Below are 16,912 nucleotides of genomic sequence, written 5' to 3'. Positions count from 1 at the left end.
TTGAAGTTAACCAACCTGGAGCAGTAGCATCATCAGGCCAGCAGGGGGTGGGATGTACACAGGCCACAGAGACTTGTGGTTTTGAACTCTAAAATTCTGAGATTACTTAGTATATAAACATCTTTTAAAAACATATACAGAAGAGCCAAATTTACTACCAGTTGGCATTTTGTGAGTGTATAGGTGAAATAAATGCCTTTTTCCTTGTGGAACATTCATTCATATGATACAAATCAAATCAACCTTTTTCCATCTCTGACTCTGTCTCTGGAGGGAAATGTTCATCTTTCCTAGTTTTTCCTGCACACTAAAAACACTGCTGCACCTAAAAATATTTGTTTCACAGATAGAATCACACTTCGTTTTTCCACTTTTCCAGGACATTTTAGACATCGTGTGTGGCACACTATTTGTTATTTCTTCTAAAAATTTAGTCGCCTTGGATTCCAGTGAATAATGTTGCTCAGCTTATGTAACTGTTTTCATAATGAGCTGTGGTCGCTTTCAGTTTTGTGATTATATGACTTTCTCTTGCACAGAGGCTCCACTGTAATGATATGTGACACTTTCTATTGTTTCAAAAGATATTGATAGACATGTATGTCTATCTATATACTGTATATCAAAAGATATATATTACATATTTAAATTCAGAATAGAGTAGCCAGGCATGATGGCACACGCCTTCATTCCCAGCACTTGGAGAGGCAGAGGCAGGAGCATCACTGTGAGTATAAGACCAGCTTGGTCTTCGATTTGAGTCCAAGACAGCCAGGGCTACACAGAGAAACCCTGTCTCAAAAAGACAAACTGACAAACACCCACAGACCTGAGGGATGCCAGGTGGCCTGCGCATTTCACAGTGAATCACACTAAGAACGCTGTGCCCTGGCTGTCAGCCATGCCCAGGGGAGATGAGGGTGACGTGGCACACAGGAACGCCTACTCTGCTCACAGCTGCAGTCTGCACAGCAGCGAGTATGACTCAAGAGTCAACCCCCAGGAGAATGACAGCCCAGTGTGTGCTGAGAAGGGAAAGTCTGTATTTGTTGTCAAGTGGGATGGTGTGACTGAGGGAGGCAGCCAGTGAGCTGAGGAGAGGACTGGAGCCAGCAGGCTGGCAGAATGCAGATTGGCAGCCCAGCCCGTAGCTGCCCACTGGAGACACAGGCTGAGTGCGGTGGAGGGGTGGTTGTTCCTCGAAGATGATATGTGTGCTCTGCCCTTTGCAGTTGGCCGCCCCATCCCTGTTCAGCAGACTCTGCAGCCGACCCCAGAGCAGATTGAGGAGCTGCATCAGACCTACTTGGAGGAGCTGAGGACACTATTCGAAGAGCACAAGGGGAAGTACGGTATTCCAGAGCACAAAACCCTGGTGTTTACATGACTGCCTCCTCCACGCACAAAGGAAGACAAGAAAGCATTGTTGAGAGAAATAAATAGTTTAAATAGTTCTCTGTGGAATTCTTTCTTTCTTTCTCTCTTTCTTTTTTTTGACTAAGGATGAAATTGCAACTAAAAGATATTAGTGGTGGAGACCGCTGCTGGGATTTTGTATTGTGGTAAATAAAAATACAGTAAATGGAGGTTGTAGCCCAGTGTTAGAATGCTTGCCTGACATGGATAAAGCCTTAAGTTTGATCCTTAATACTGGAAAATAAAAATACATTAGATGATTACAGGAATGGCTTGAAGATGACTAAGGCTTAAGAATCTTCTTCTGAGTTTAGGGGGACTAGAACATTCTTCAGTTTCCTAAAAGGTTTAGAATTACTCACATGCTCAGAGAAAAAGCAAAATACCAACTTCAAAGGGCCTCTGGGCTCTAAGTGATCAGTACTGTGGCTCCAGTGTGTCATCAGTGGCCAGGGCAGCTGTTGGTCAGCACAACTGACCATTTAGAGACCGATTGACTTGCCATGTAGAGAGCTGAAGAGACGGGGCTCCACTGAGCAGACCAATTGTTCCTGCATAATGTCAGTTTTAGTACTAGGTAATTTAGGTTGTTCAGGTCCCATCAATATATCTGCAGAATTGTTATTCCGATTTTTGAAGCAGGATGAGTCTGCCACGTGGAATCCTACATGGATACGAGCCAGTGTCATTTCTCTTTACACTCAGAAACATGTGCATTTGCAACAGAAAAGGATGTCTACATGGAAGATGTCATGGTCTGGTTTTAGGACATTGTATAGGGTGCTGCAGATGTGGTATGCAATGGATGTACTTGTAATTTCCTCCCTGTGGTCGTCTTTTCACCCAAGACAAACTGTGAAAGAAAACACCCTCTCTTCTGAGTACTGTCCAGTTTAAGGTAGGCAGAGTTGAGTCTTCTCTGCTTGTTGGTATCTTGGTGCCAGGGCCAGCTTGGGAGCAACCAGAGGACATAAAATAAGTAATTTCCCAGTGAGTGTAACAAGTAACTTGGCTAAAATGTGAAGGTTTTTCTAAAGCTATTCTGTTGGCTCTGATTCCTTAACGATTCTACTTTATTAGGAATTTATTAAAGGCATGTACCTCCCTTACAACCCGACTACCCTAAGTAGGAGGGAAAGGAGATTAAGGAGAACAAGAATGAAGCCTTCGGGCTGGAGAGATGGCTCAGTGGTTAAGAGCGCCACCTGCTCTTCCAGAGGTCCTGAGTTCAATTCCCAGCAACCACATGGTAGCTCACAACCATCTATAATGTAATCTGATACCCTCTTCTGCAGATAAAGTACTCATATGCAATAAATAAAATAAATAAATCTTTAAAAAAAAAAAGAACCTAAAAAAAAAAATGAAGCCTTCTGGTTATCAGTCCCATGGGGCAATTCCCCTGGCGTAACGCTCAGGAGTCTTGCAGATCATCTACCCAACAGAAGAATCTGTACCATCCAAGGACCAAACTTGGAGGTATCACCCAAGAGTGCCATGCTGCCTCCCTGGGCCACCCTGCAGGAACCTCCCATCTCTCTCTCTCAGGTTCCCTCCTCCCATAGATGGTTGTTTTACAATATAATAGCCAGGCCAAAGTCCCAGGCCCTTGTCTTTTGTCTTAGGTTGATACTTCTTCTGAGTCTATCTCAGATGTTTATCAGTTTGTAGGGACAAAGTCTCAGTGGGGTGGCATTCCAAGACTGTTTTCATCCTGGGCCCAGACTAAGGCAAGATTACGTTCTTTCATACATCCCCCTTTCTATAAAAAAAGATGTTTTTAAATAGGCAAACTATAAGAACTATATACATAAATACACATATATACAGAGTCAACAGGTACAAGTTGCATGTAGATAATCCAGTCCTTTTGTGCTTACAGTCTTGGAGAAAGTATCCCACTATCCTCTCATAGTGAGTCCTAGTCTAGTGTCCAAAGTTTTCTAAAATCTCTATTAGAAATTACGTTTTTCAACCTATAAACGTGTTTTTAGTCCTTAAACTAAAGCTTATAACAACACTGTAGTTATCTAGACTTCAACCCCATCAGAGATTCAAGAAGGAAATATTATCTAATATGAAAGAAGCACAAGCAAGCAACTTCCAAAAGCAAGACAGGACAGAAAGAGTTGACTGCCTAGACAGTCACAGGTTTTCCTCTATTGTTGGGGCATCCAGTCTTCAGCTTTTAGGCTCAGTATATCTAACAGACATAATTGGTGAGCCAGTCTCGTGAAAACCGCACAGCCAGTTACCTGGTGCTCTGCTATTATTGTAAGACTCCAGGATGGAATCTCTTTCCAGGAGACCCCAAATGAGAGACAGAGACCAGCTTGATGCAAAAGCAAGTGGCTTATTGATCTTGCGTGCTAAGGTTGACCTATACTCTGGCAAGAGGCACCATGAAGAGAAGAATCTTTGGGTTTTTATATTCTTAGCCTGCACAGATTTTTGTAGCAGAAGTCTAAAGCAACTCATTGGTGGGTCCATATTGGGTGGAGGCTGGATCTCAAGGGAAACCTGTGGGTCATAGGAATATCGACCTTCAGGCAGGTTGGGTGGAGGCTGACTCTGGAGGAGAAGTTTTGTTTTGGTTTGGTTTTATCTCAGAGGAATGTTGGGAACTAATTGTATCTAATCACTCCAGTGGAGTCTCTGGAAAATGCTGGCAGGTCTACTTTATGGCAGTGCATGGTCTTTCCCAGAGCACAAGAGGGAGTGACGTCACCTGGAGGACAAGTTCTCATACAAAACATGGTATTAAATGCAGAATATAAATTACATATAGGATATGGCTTTAATTTTGCCCTTACATTATCACAGTTTGGGCTATCAGTCTGCCATCACCAGTAGAGACAAGAACATTACTTCAGTCCAGTGGTCATTCTGCCACATTTATTTCTTCTATGCCCATCATCTCCCTTGAAGTAGATTGGCGGTGTTGTCAGGAGCAGGTGTGTCTCTCCATCAGAAAAGCCCTTTATTATTAAGTGCCATATTCTATAGATCTCTGAAGTGTTTGAAGAACATCTTTCTATTTACTATTATGCACATACATATCTATTTAGTTATATATCTGTGTATTGTTTGCTTAATCCATCTATCTTAATGTATCTAGATAAACAAACATTGTTTGTTTTAGCTATTTACTATTTGCTTAACATATATATGAGAGACTAGATAGAGCTTATTCTGTAATTAGCTAATTTAGTACCTATTAACATTTATAGGTGACTACCAACTTTTATCCCTGACCATCCTGAACAGGTTATAACACTTAGCTTTCATAAGAATAGAACTGTATATCACCTTTTCAAATGAGTTGCACATATACAATACATTAAGTAAACAATGAACAAAATAATCTTAAATTTCTACCAACATACAATATATAGTTTAAGGTTTTATCAACATACAATATGCAATACATAAAGCAAAAGTTGAATAACATACTCTTAAATTTCCATCAATCTACAATACCAATGTAAAATATTTGAAGCTAGTAGATTCAATAATCTGCTTTTTATCCTGTAAAACTATATCCTTCTCTTTTATCCTTCTGTCCTTCCCCCTTTTTCCCCTAATGCTAGATAGGATAGAAAGATAAGAGAGAAAGAAAGATAGGAGAAAGAAGAAACCCCTAAATGTAACTTTTGCTAACTTATAACCAACAAACACTAGTAACCCACCAAAAACACCCACCTCACCTATTGGAAATGGGGGCATCCTGCTCTCAAAATTACTTTTTGCTGTCTGAGGGAAAAAAACATCTTTTTGGTATCCTTAGAAAAAACAGGACATTGGCCGGCCAAGCATTGGAAAAGCTAGCTGTATCTGTTTCTGTCCAGTCTTTTGGGGGTTGATCCTTTGGGCTAGCCCTTTTAACGTTGATATGCATGCAGTTTCTTCAGGAACCAGTAGCTGAGGCAGTTTTCAAGGTTGAATCACCTGGGCTATCTGCTTTCTCTTCATTATTATCTGGGTTTTTTGTTTTTGTTTTTGTTTTTGCTCTGAAAATACACAAACTTTTGAAAGTATTAGTATAGGTACATTTCTACATATATATGGAATATGCAAGGTGTACAAATTATCTAAAGATAAACTGTCCTATTTTTGAGCAGGGGTAAGCTATCAATTTTATACATCTGTTTGAGCTGCAATATCCAAGCCGTGTAAAAGATTGCCATGTCGTAAGGACCAGGTGGCCCTTAAGATTCCCTTGCTATATGAACACATTCATTTTTTAGGTACTAGGAGGTCTTCCCTGGTCAGATCTAGTCTTTATAAGTTTTGTCAGCAACCATATTTTTCCCTCCCTGTAGAAACATAAAGATAACCATGTCCCCATCTTGAAACTATTGCAGGTTTTCATCCCATTGTCCACAGATCTTTATAGTATATTGGTTATCCTGGTTCCTCATTTTTTTTTTATAATCCAATGTCTCTCAGCTGCTGTTGTCCCTTTATAACCTATATTAAGAAAATTTAAAGTCAACAAAGCACTATTTAACCTGTCCCTGGAGGGTCTTTACCCTTCCCTTTTGTTTAATAAGCATCTCTTTTAAGGTATGGTTAGTTCTTAACAACTGCTTGTCCTATAGGATTGTGTGGTAAACCAGTAATGTACTTTACATTATAATATGTAAAGAATTCCTTCATCTTAAGGGACACATATGCAGGAGCACTGTCAGTCCTAATTTGTGAAGATAGTCCCATAATTGCCATTATTTCCAATAAATGAGTAATTACACAATCAGCCTTTTCAGAACTTAAGGCAGTTGCCCATTGAAACTCTGAATATGTATCCATGGAATGATATACGTACCTTACTTAGTCTTCCAAATTTTGCAAAGTGAAACACAAACATCTGCCAGATTTCATTCCTTTTGGTACCCCTACAGTCAATTCCAGCCAGTAATGGCATTTGATTATACAAAGAGCATGTAGGACACCTATTAATTATTTCTCTGGCTTTTTGCCAAGTGACAGGGAATCTTTTCTTCGAACTCTTACCATTAACATGATGTTTTTCATGAAATTTTGAGACTTTGAACACATTTCCTATGAATAATTAGTCAACTTCCTCATTTTCTTGTGCCAATGGGCCTGGTAAACTGAATGGGATTGAATATGAGAAATATACAAGGGATAGTTTCTACTTCTGATGACCTGTTGCAGTTCCATAAATAATGTAGTTAAATCTGAGTTATCACGAGTAAATTCAGCAGTTTCTAGATACAAAACAACTCTTTCTGCATATTGAGAGTCAGCAATTATATTAAGCAATTCAGGAAAATCTAACAATACCATAAGGGTTGCATACAATTCTGATTTTTGAACCAAGGTAAATGGGCTTTGATCACTTTAGTCATTTTATCAGACTTATTACCAGCCATACTCAATGTTTTTGCATCAGTATAGAAGGTGGGTGCCTCTGGAATTGGTGTCCCCTTTCCAATACTTGGAAGGATCAAATTTGTTCTTTTTATAAACTGTATACATTTGCTTTTCAGGTATTTGTTATTAATTTCTCCCAAATAATTACTACAAGCCTTTTTTTAAAAACCAATCTTCATTGATTACCCATAATGACATAATCTCAGAATTAGTAAGAGGCACTACAATTACCACCAGGTCAGTTCCTGACAGTTGGTGTAATCTTATTCTACCCTTTGTAATCAATTCAGAAAATTTTTCTATGTATATCTTCAATTTTTTGCTTTGTTTATTTACTAAGAAAATCCACTCCATGATTCTATCTTTCCTTTGTCTAAGGATCCCAGGAGGAGAATGTGTTGAAGGTAAAATAACCAAAGTGCAACTAAGTTTAGGATCAATCCTATCCACATATGCTCATTGTAGTTTTTGCTCTATCAGAATGAACTCCTTTTCAGCTTCAACTATTAGACACCTTGGACTGTTTAAATCTGAATCCGCTTGTAACATGTGAAGCAAGTTTCTTAACTCATAAGTAGCTAGTCCAATTGTAGGCCTTAACCAGTTAATATCTCCCATTATTTTTGAAAGTAAGTAAGAGCTTACAACTGATCTGTACCTTTTGTTGCCAAATTTTTTTGGTTCAGTTACTTATAGCCTAAATAGGTCATTGAATCTCATCTTTGTACTTTTTCTACAGCAAACTGTAATCCCCAGCATGGCATAATTCTTTGTGTTTCCTTAAACATTTTTCTAAAGTATCAGCATCAGAGTCAGCCAACAAAATATCATCCATGTAATAGTAAATGATAGCTTGAGGAAACTGCCTATGAAAAAACAATCTTTTAAGTCAATCACTATTATAGGCCATGAACTAGGTAACAAGGAAAGTAAAGGAATTCCAGGCTGTAAAGGTTGAATTACTCTAGTAACTGCTCTCAGATCCATTATCATCCTCCATCTTCCTGATTTCTTTTTTACAACAAACACAGGGGAATTGCTAGGGCTGGTAGACTCTTCTATATGCTGAGCCTCCAGCTGCTCTTGTACTAAATGGTGAAGTGCCTGCACTATTTCTTTTGTTATGGGCCACTGCTCTTGCCACACAGGTCTGTTTGAATCCATTTTAGGGGCAAGTCTGTTGATATATGAGCAGTGGCCCCTCTTATAAACTTGGAAACTCAATACCTGAGAAGTTCTGTGTTTGGACAATGGGCATAGCTTGTGGTTGCTCCTGATTACTCATATTAATATCTTCCCCAGAATCATGTACCATTTCAGCCTTAGCTTCATCATTGTTTATCTCTGTAATTGCAGAAATATTAATCTGAGTACCCTATTGTCATGAGACCCCTGCCCCATAGATTTATGGGTATGTCAGCCACATACGGTCTCAGCTGCCCTGTCTGCCCTTCTGGTCCCACACACTTAACATACCATATGCTTTGTTCTATTTAAGATAATTTACCGATACCTATAATTTCTGTATAAACCTTCTGGAGTGGCCAATCTGGATTCCAAAGCCTGTTTGGAGAGAATCGTGACATCGGCGGCAGTATCTACCAGACCTCCATTTCTTTCTTTCTAAGATTTATTTATTATTTATTTAATGTGCTGCCCACATGTGTGCCTGCCCACCATAAAAGAGCACCAGATATTATTATAGATGGTTGTAAACTGCTATGTGGTTGCTGGGAATTGAACTCAAGGCCTTTGGAAGAACAGACAGTGTTCTTAACCTCTGAGCCATCTCTCCAGCCCCAGACCTCCATTTCAACACCATTCATTTGTATTATTAATTTAGGCCTCTAGTCATTAACTATTGTTTGCCAGGACACACGTTTTCCTGTACTCCCAAATGCACCTGTTCTTTTTACTAGAGCAGATTTGTCGCTTTGCCCTTAATGCAAGGAAACAGTAAGAGCTGAGCAATTCTATCCCCTGCATTAATTTGTGTCTCCTTCTTTTCATATGCCATGATTTTAATTTCTTCTTTACAATCTCCATTTATAATACTGGTTTGTACAATAAAGCCTTGAGAAGTTAATTCACTTCTTCTCAGAACTATTCCTACTGTCCCTGAAGGCAAACAGCCGTATACACCAGTGCTCATTTTGTAACATTCAACCTGTGGAGAGAGTGTAAGAGACATATCTGAGGCCAGATCCGAAGCTGTGCTGCCTTTAGTAGCATGCATTGGTTCCTAATCTGCAGTTTCCTACAAGTCTGTTACTTCCGGCCTGGCCGTGGAAAACCAGCTCGTATTGTTGGAGGGGTCCTGAGCCAATGGGCCCCTCTTGCCATTTCCTGTCAGCAAGATATCTCTTTTAGATTGACACTCCCTAGACCAGTGTTTTCCTTTCCCCACAACTACTACAGTACCCTGGAAGTCTTGGCACTTTGCTACCATCATGGCCAGAAGCTCCTTGTCTCTCCTATGAGTAATATTTTCTTCTGGGTTATTGTGCTGGTTATTTTGGTGGCTGGAACTTTTACCTCTTCAGTTTCTTTGCACATGACTAATTTTACCACAATTAAAGCACTGGGTGTTATGATATCTGAGACCTCTGGCTATAGCTTGTCATATAATATTGTTTTGATGCTCCTGAGAGTTAATATTAACCGTGTCTCTTACCCATTCATCTAACGGAGCTCCTCTTTCCTTTAATGGTCTAATTGCCCTCTTACATTCAGTATTTGCATTCTCATATGCCATAATCAGTTACAGTGCCTGTTTGGTCTCAGAGACTGGTATGTCTGTATCTAAAGCTGTACTCAGTCTCAGCAAAAATTTTGTGAAGGCTTCCCCAGGCCCTTGAAATACCTCAGTAAATGGAGTGGTTGTCTTACCAGGTTCCTCTACTATGCCCCAAGCTCTTAGGCTGCAACATGACATTATTCTATCTTCAGATTGAACTTGTTCTCTTAAGTCAGCATAACACCCTTCACCGAACAATAGATCTTTATCAACATTTATCCCCTTTGTCATATTTTGTTGTTCTTTTCTCATGGCCTCATTTTACCACCATGATAGCCATTGTGATTGTTGCGCCACTTCCTTCCCCACCCCCCAAGACAGGGTTTCTCTGTGTAGCCTTGGCTGTCCTGGACCTGCTTTGTAGACCAGGCTGGCCTGGAACTCAGCCTCCCTAATGCTGGGATTAAAGTCATGCATCACCACACCCGGCTGTTGCGCCACTTCTAATACTGCTGGAACCAAACTTTTCCAATGTTGGGGAACAAGTCCATGCTGCATAGCCCAGTTACTTAACATTTGTTTAACAAAGGCCAAATGCATTCCATACCCCACGACAGATTCATTAAAATGTTTTAAATCCCACATATCTATTGGACGCCATGCCATTTCATCATGCCCCTCAGCACCGCTATGAGCAGGCAGACGTCTTATAGTAACTGGAAAAGCCGATGGTGTCTGTGTGGCTCTAGGGGGGTTCTCTATCGGAACATTTTCCTCCAAAGGCCTTTTTGTTTGTCTGCTTTCCTGTTCATCTAGTTTTTATTTTTCTTCATCTCCTTTCACCAAAGGTGCTGTTTGCTTGCCTAGTCCTTTAACTTCTTTCTCCACTTTCTCCAACTCTTCAGTCAAGTCTGCAATTCTTTCCAAAAGGATAGAATTTACTGACACTTCTGGTTCTCCTATCTTATTAGCCTCTCTTCCAATCCTTCTAAGAATGAAATACAATAAAAAGACAAAGAAAAAACAGAAAATGTCCTCTAGGTATAAAGCAAGAGTTTTGTAACTGCAGTTGCGATTTTGCTGATACCCTGAAACAGCATTTCTATATGCTCAAAATTTGCATCTTCCCTCATACCATTAGAAATTACAGAACCCATTGGGCCCTATGTCGAGCACCACTAGTTGGTTCCAATTCCTTAATGAATCTATTTTACTAGGAATTTATTAAAGGTATGTATCTCCCTACAGCCTGACTACCCTAAATAGGAGGGAAAGGAGATTAAGGAGAAGAAGAATGATACCTCTGGGTATCAGTTCCAAGGGGGAAATTCCCCTGGTGTATATCTCAAGAGTCTTGCAGATCATCTACCTGACAGAAGAAGCCACACCATCTGAGGACCAAATTTGGAGGTATCACCCAAGAGAGCCAAGCCTCCAACTCCTGGCACCATCTGGCAGGAACCTCCTATCTGTCTCATAGCCTACCCAGAGTTGCAGGCCTCCGTCTTTTGTCTTGGCCTGATACTTGCTCCTCTGAGTCTATCTCATATGTTTATCAGTTTGTGGATACAAAGTCTCAGGGGAGTGGCATCTCAAAACTGTTTTCACCTTGGGCCCAGACTAAAGCAAGATTACATTCTCTTCACACTATTCCATAGTAATGAAACCTGTTATAAGCCAAGGCCCATGTGAAATGGGAAATTCCCTGTTCTCTAATTGGCCCACAGCAATAATCAGCAACCCTTCCCACTGCCATAAGAAGTCAGGTTGGGGCTGCTTACTTTCTGAGCATTAGGTAGGAAGAATGGCACTAAAAACAATGTTCTTTCCAAACACTTCTAGGGCTGAGTGCTTGCTTCCCTGTCTCCTGCACTATTTGGGAGTAAGTCCATCCAATCACAGTTCATTCCTATGTTTTCAGGCTTCACATTTGGAAATGTAAAGTTCCAGGCTGGAGGGAGCCTGGCATGCTCTCAGCAACGATAAAACAGTGCCACCCGATGGCTGAAGAGATGATCTTTCAAGTAGGAGCACCTAGAACCTGCTTAAAAAGCAAAGCCTGGGGGTGGAGATAAAGAGGAGTGGACCTCTGGAGCTCAAAGACAAGGAAGCCAAGACAGGGACCTAAACGTGGAAAACACAGCGGACAGTACCCATGGAAGAACATTGGAGATTGTCCTCTGGCCTCCATGCACATGCTACATGCATGCACGTGTGTCCCCGTCTGTACACACATGCATACCTCATACACAATAAAAAATAATAAAAACATGCTACACAACAGCAAGAATAGGGAAGTTGTTCTGCATGGGCAATCTGAAAATTCTTTATTTTGCCAGAGCAGAGCCTTTACAGTGCTGTAGACCCATGATTCATCCTTTAAAGAAATTTCTTGAAAGCCCAGGATTATGATTTCTTGATTTCACGGAGGCCTGAATTTTAACACGACATTTAGTGAGGAGGCCAGGCTGATCTCCCATCACCAGCTGGATTAGCCATTTAGGCAGTTGAAGCCCAGGTATGTCAAAGCAGGGTTCACAACTTGAGAAAAACACCTTCTTGCAAATTTATACAAGTTATGACCTTTAAAAAGGTCTATATAAATGGCTTGACACTTGGCATTTGGGAAATGTTATGTTCACTCCTTAGGGAAGAAGGTAGGCTTCCCTTCTAACATCTTAGGGTCTCCTGAAGATTTAATTAAGCCTAGCCAGTGGTTCTCAGATACTCAGAGCACAGCCATAAATTCCACATAGTCCTACAGGTGGCGAATGAAGGTTTTGTAAGGAATTTTGCCATCATGCAAAGGCCATGTGTAACGTTCACTAGTGCGGTTTCTCAGAGGTCTCTCCAGCTGTTAAGGCTCCATCTACTGTACAGTCACATATAGAGTTTAAAGCAGCAAAGGAAAACCAAGCAGAAAGACAAAAAACGACCTCAGGCCCTGTGAGAGACACCGGGGAGTATCCCTGGGGAAATGCGTACATGTGTTGTTTGGCTTGTGCAGTTTTCCTCCTAAGTGTTCCTTGAATGCCAAGTGGAGCTTGAGTCGTTCCTTTCCTTCATGTACAGCTCGAAGTTTGTGGAACTGTCAGTGGCCACTGTTTCTGCTTCTCTGGAGGGAGCAGCTTCCAGGCAGCTTTGCTCTTTCCAAGGGACCCGCTGTGAGGTTGCAATTCCCTGCAAACCTTCTCACACTGCTTTTATTTTTTTTTTTTTATTAATTTATTCTTGTTACATCTCAATGGTTATCCCGTCCCTTGTATCCTCCCATTCTTCCCTCCCTCCCATTTTCCCCTTATTCCCCTCCCCTATGACAGTTCCTGAGGGGGATTACCTCCCCCTCTATATGATCATAGGGTATCAAGTCTCTTCTTGGTAACCTGCTGTCCTTCCTCTGAGTGCCATCAGGTCTCCCCATCCAGGGGACATGGTCAGAGGTGTGGCACCAGAGTGTGTGAGAACGTAATATCCCACTCTCCACTTTACTGTGGAGAGTGTTCTGTCCATTGTCTAGATCTGGGTAGGGGTTTAAGGTTTACCGCCTGTATTGTCCTTGTCTGGTGCCTAGTTTGAGTGGGACCCCTGTGCCCAAATCTGCCTATCATAATGTTCTACTTGTAGGCTCCTAGGACCCTCTGGGTCCTTCTACTTTGCCTTTCTCTCATGAATCTCACATCTAGAGTCCCACTAGAATGTCCTCTTCTCTGTCTCTGTTTCCTGGTAAGTGAAGGCTTTCGTGGGACATGCCCGTTGGGCTAATATGCAGATATAAGTGAGTATATACCATTTGAGTCTTTCTGCTTCTGAGTTAACTCACTCATTATGATCATTTCTAGCTCAATCCATTTATCCACAAATTTTGGGAATTCCTTGTTTTTAATAGCTGAATAGTATTCCATAGTGTATATGTACCACAGTTTCTTTATCCATTCTTCTACTGAGGGACCTTCATATGGAAAAACAAAAAACCCAGAATAGCTAAAACAATCCTGTACAATAAAAGGTTCTCTGGAGGAATCTCCATACCTGATCTCAAATTGTACTATAAAGCAATAGTAATTAAAACTGCATGGTACTGGCACAGCAACAGGCTGGTTGATCAGTGGAATCGAATCGAAGACCCAGATATGAATCCACACACATATGGTCATTTGATTTTTGACAAAGAAGCCAAATCCATTCGATGGAAAAGGGATAGCATCTTCAACAAATGGTGCTGGTCTAACTGGATGTCTATGTGTAAAAAAATGCACCTGGACCCCTATCTGTCACCTTGTACAAAACTCAAATCTAAGTGGATTAAAGACCTCAACATAAAACCAGAGACACTAAATCACTTAGAAGAAAAAGTGGGGAAGAGCCTGGAACATATTGGCACAGGAGACAACTTCCTGAACAGAACACCAACAGCCCAGGCATTAATGTCAACAATTAATAAATGGGACCTCATGAGGCTGAAAAGCTTCTGTAAGGCAGATGACACCGTAAAGAGTACAAAGCGACAGTCTACAGACTGGGAAAAGATCTTCACTAACCCCACATCTGACAAAGGTCTAATATCCAAAATATATAAAGAACTCAAGAAATTAAATACCACCAAACCAAATAACCCAATCGAGAAATGGGGCATGGAATTAAACAGAGAATTCTCAACAGAGGAATATCAAATGGCTGAGAAACACTTAAAGAAATGCTCAACCTCCTTAATCATCAGGGAAATGCAAATCAAAACAACGCTGAGATTCCATCTTACACCCATCAGAATGGCTAAGATCAAAAATTCAAGCGACACCACATGCTGGCGAGGATGTGGGGAGAGAGGAACACTCCTTCATTGCTGGTGGGAATGCAAACTAGTACAACCACTTTGGAAATCTATCTGGTGCTATCTCAGAAAAATGGGAATAGGGCTTCCTCAGGACCCAGCTATTCCACTCCTTGGAATATACCCAGAAGATGCTCCAGCACACAGCAAGAAAATTTGCTCAACCATGTTCATAGCAGCCCTATTCATAATAGCCAGAACATGGAAACAGCCTAAGTGTCACACTGCTTTTAAAACTGTAGGTTTACATCAAGGGCATTGGCATGACCCCTTGTCACAGGCAGCGGCCGGGAAGTGAAGTCATCACTCTTTGGTAGAAAGTACATTTCTGTGGAGATGAAATCTAGTTGCTACTGTGTGTGGCTCAGCCTTCCCTCTCACTAAAGCAGGCTGCCAAAGAAGGCGGTGAGTGCGAGGACAGTGTGGCATGCACCCACTCTGTATCCTTCCCGAAGAGAGGGTTGGGCTGGGCTGGGCATGGTGGCAGGTGTCCTCTAATCTTAGCAGTCAGGAGGCTGAGGCAGGAGAATCACTGTGAGTTCCAGACCAGCCTGGATTACAAAGTGAGATGAATAAAGGAGGATGGGAGAGAGATTGAGGGGAGAAAGAGAGAGAGAGGATGACTGACTCTGTTTTGTCTCTGGGATTTTTTGGTTAGTTATTTGCATCTAAACCACAAGTGACTAGTTCTTACATTTGTAGTGTGTGTGTGTGTGTGTGTGTGTGTGTGTGTGTGTGTGTGTGTGTGTGTGTGTTGATATCAGATGTTTTTCTCATTCTCCGCCTTTCTTTTTTCTTTTTCTTTTTTGAGATAGATTCTCTCAATAAACTTGGAACATTCCAATTTGATTAGACTGTCCAGCCAGCCCCTAGCCAGGTCTTGTCTGTGTTGGCATAGCAGGCATGCTATCACATCCTACTTTTTTTATGGGTGTCAGGTTATAGCTCGGGTCCTTATGCTACAAAGTATGTGTAAAGAGGTAGGGCATGGAGCCAGGAGTGGTGGTTTATTCCTGTAGTCCCAATGCAAAAGGACTGCTGTTCAAATCCTCTCTTTAGGAGTGATAAGCTTTTTCTTTTCTTTGGTTTATTGAGACAGGGTCTCTCTGTGTTAGCCTTGGCTGTCCTGGAGTCACTTTGTAGCCCAGGATGGCCTCGAACTCACAGTGATCAGCCTGTCTCCGCCTCCTGAATGCTAGGATTAAAGGAGTGCACCGCCACCATGCGGCAGGAGTGATAAATTTTTGTATTTCCTACATTGCATGTGCTTCTGTGACTTTTCAAATATCTCTCTGGTGGTAAGAGTTTAACAACTAATAAATGTGTGTTTTCTGTGTTGGTATCAGTTTTGGGAGTTGGTTTTGTAATTGCTTTTAAAGACTTGGGACTTTTGTGGTTTGTTTTTGGCTTTCTGTTTCTTTTTAATGCTTGTTTTACTCGGGAGGCAGAAGCAGGTGGATCGCTGTGAGTTCGAGGCCAGCCTGGTCTAAAAAGTGAGTCTAGGACAGCCAAGGCTATACAGAAAAACCTTCTTTTGAAAAAACAAACAAAGACTAGTTTTTATTTTCAATATATAGATCTCTCTCTGTCTCTGTGTCTCTGTGTCTCTGTGTCTCTGTGTCTCTGTGTCTCTCTGTCTGTCTTGTCTGTCTGTCTGTCTGTCTGTCTGTCTGTCTGTCTCTCTCTCTCTCTCTCTCTCTCTCTCTCTCTCTCTCTCTGTGTGTGTGTGTGTGTGTGTGTGTGTATGTGTGTGTGTAGGTTGTTTTAATTTTGAGACAGGGTCAGGTGTAGCCCACCTAGCCTCTACTTTGAGCCCCGATTTCCTTATTTTCTTAGCTGCAAACTGGAGTGCATAGGATACTTGTAAAGTGTTGTTGGCGAGAGAGCTTCACAGTGTGTGACATAGTGTGGAATCACAGTGTCCCCATGGAGCCTCGAGTATGGCTCAGAAAGAAATCTAAGAGAGAAGAAAGTAACTCTTCAACTAGAAAAGCAAAAGAAAACAAAAAACAGTTTTACCAACCTGTCACAGCTGGCACCCTTCCCTTTCCTTAGGAAGACCTTTGCACATACAGTTCCCTTTGCCCTGTAGACCTTCACTTAATTAAATTAGTTGCTTAAAACTCAGGTGAAGGGCTGGAGAGAGAGAGTTCGACTGTTCAGATGCTTGCAAGCGTGAAGATCAGAGCCTGGTGCCCAGAATCCAGGTAAAAAGTCAGGCTGGGGAGGTGATGTGGAGAATTCCTGGGGCTTGCTGTGCAGCCAATATAGCCAGCAGAACCTATCAGATTAAAAATGGTCAAACAGGGGCGGAGACCCAGGCCCTGCAATTGAGCAAGAGGCAAGCTGAGCTCTCCAGAAGTGCCCAGTGATCTGCCTAGCTCTGCACAGTAACAGTGACACCCTGCCTCAGCCTTAAGCACCCTCCCTTGCCTCCTGCTCCAGGGGAAATTGGATTCTTTCCTGCCCACCAGAACTTCTGCCTCCTGGTCAGTGCTGAAACAGCAGACCCTGTGGAAGGGACAGTGCTTGCT

The 16,912-nt window shown here is 41.6% G+C and overlaps 1 protein-coding gene across 1 annotated transcript in view; it reads left to right on the top strand.

The window, feature by feature from the left end:
• The window catches only part of LOC311595887 (2-acylglycerol O-acyltransferase 1-like), a 35,934-nt gene extending 19,022 nt beyond the window's left edge, over window positions 1-16,912 (top strand). Inside the window, exons 6-7 of the mRNA XM_084778967.1 lie at window positions 1,233-1,347; window positions 16,824-16,912. Of these exons, the coding sequence (XP_084635093.1) occupies window positions 1,233-1,347; window positions 16,824-16,878 (170 nt within the window). The 3' untranslated portion in view covers window positions 16,879-16,912. The remainder of the gene's footprint in view (window positions 1-1,232; window positions 1,348-16,823) is intronic.

The sequence above is a fragment of the Acomys minous genome, assembly GCF_964271855.1.
Source record: "Acomys minous genome assembly, chromosome: 4".
In the NCBI taxonomy this organism is placed as follows: domain Eukaryota; kingdom Metazoa; phylum Chordata; class Mammalia; order Rodentia; family Muridae; genus Acomys; species Acomys minous.
The sequence above is the reverse complement of the archived record's forward strand: the minus strand, read 5'-3'. Positions and strand labels throughout refer to the sequence as shown.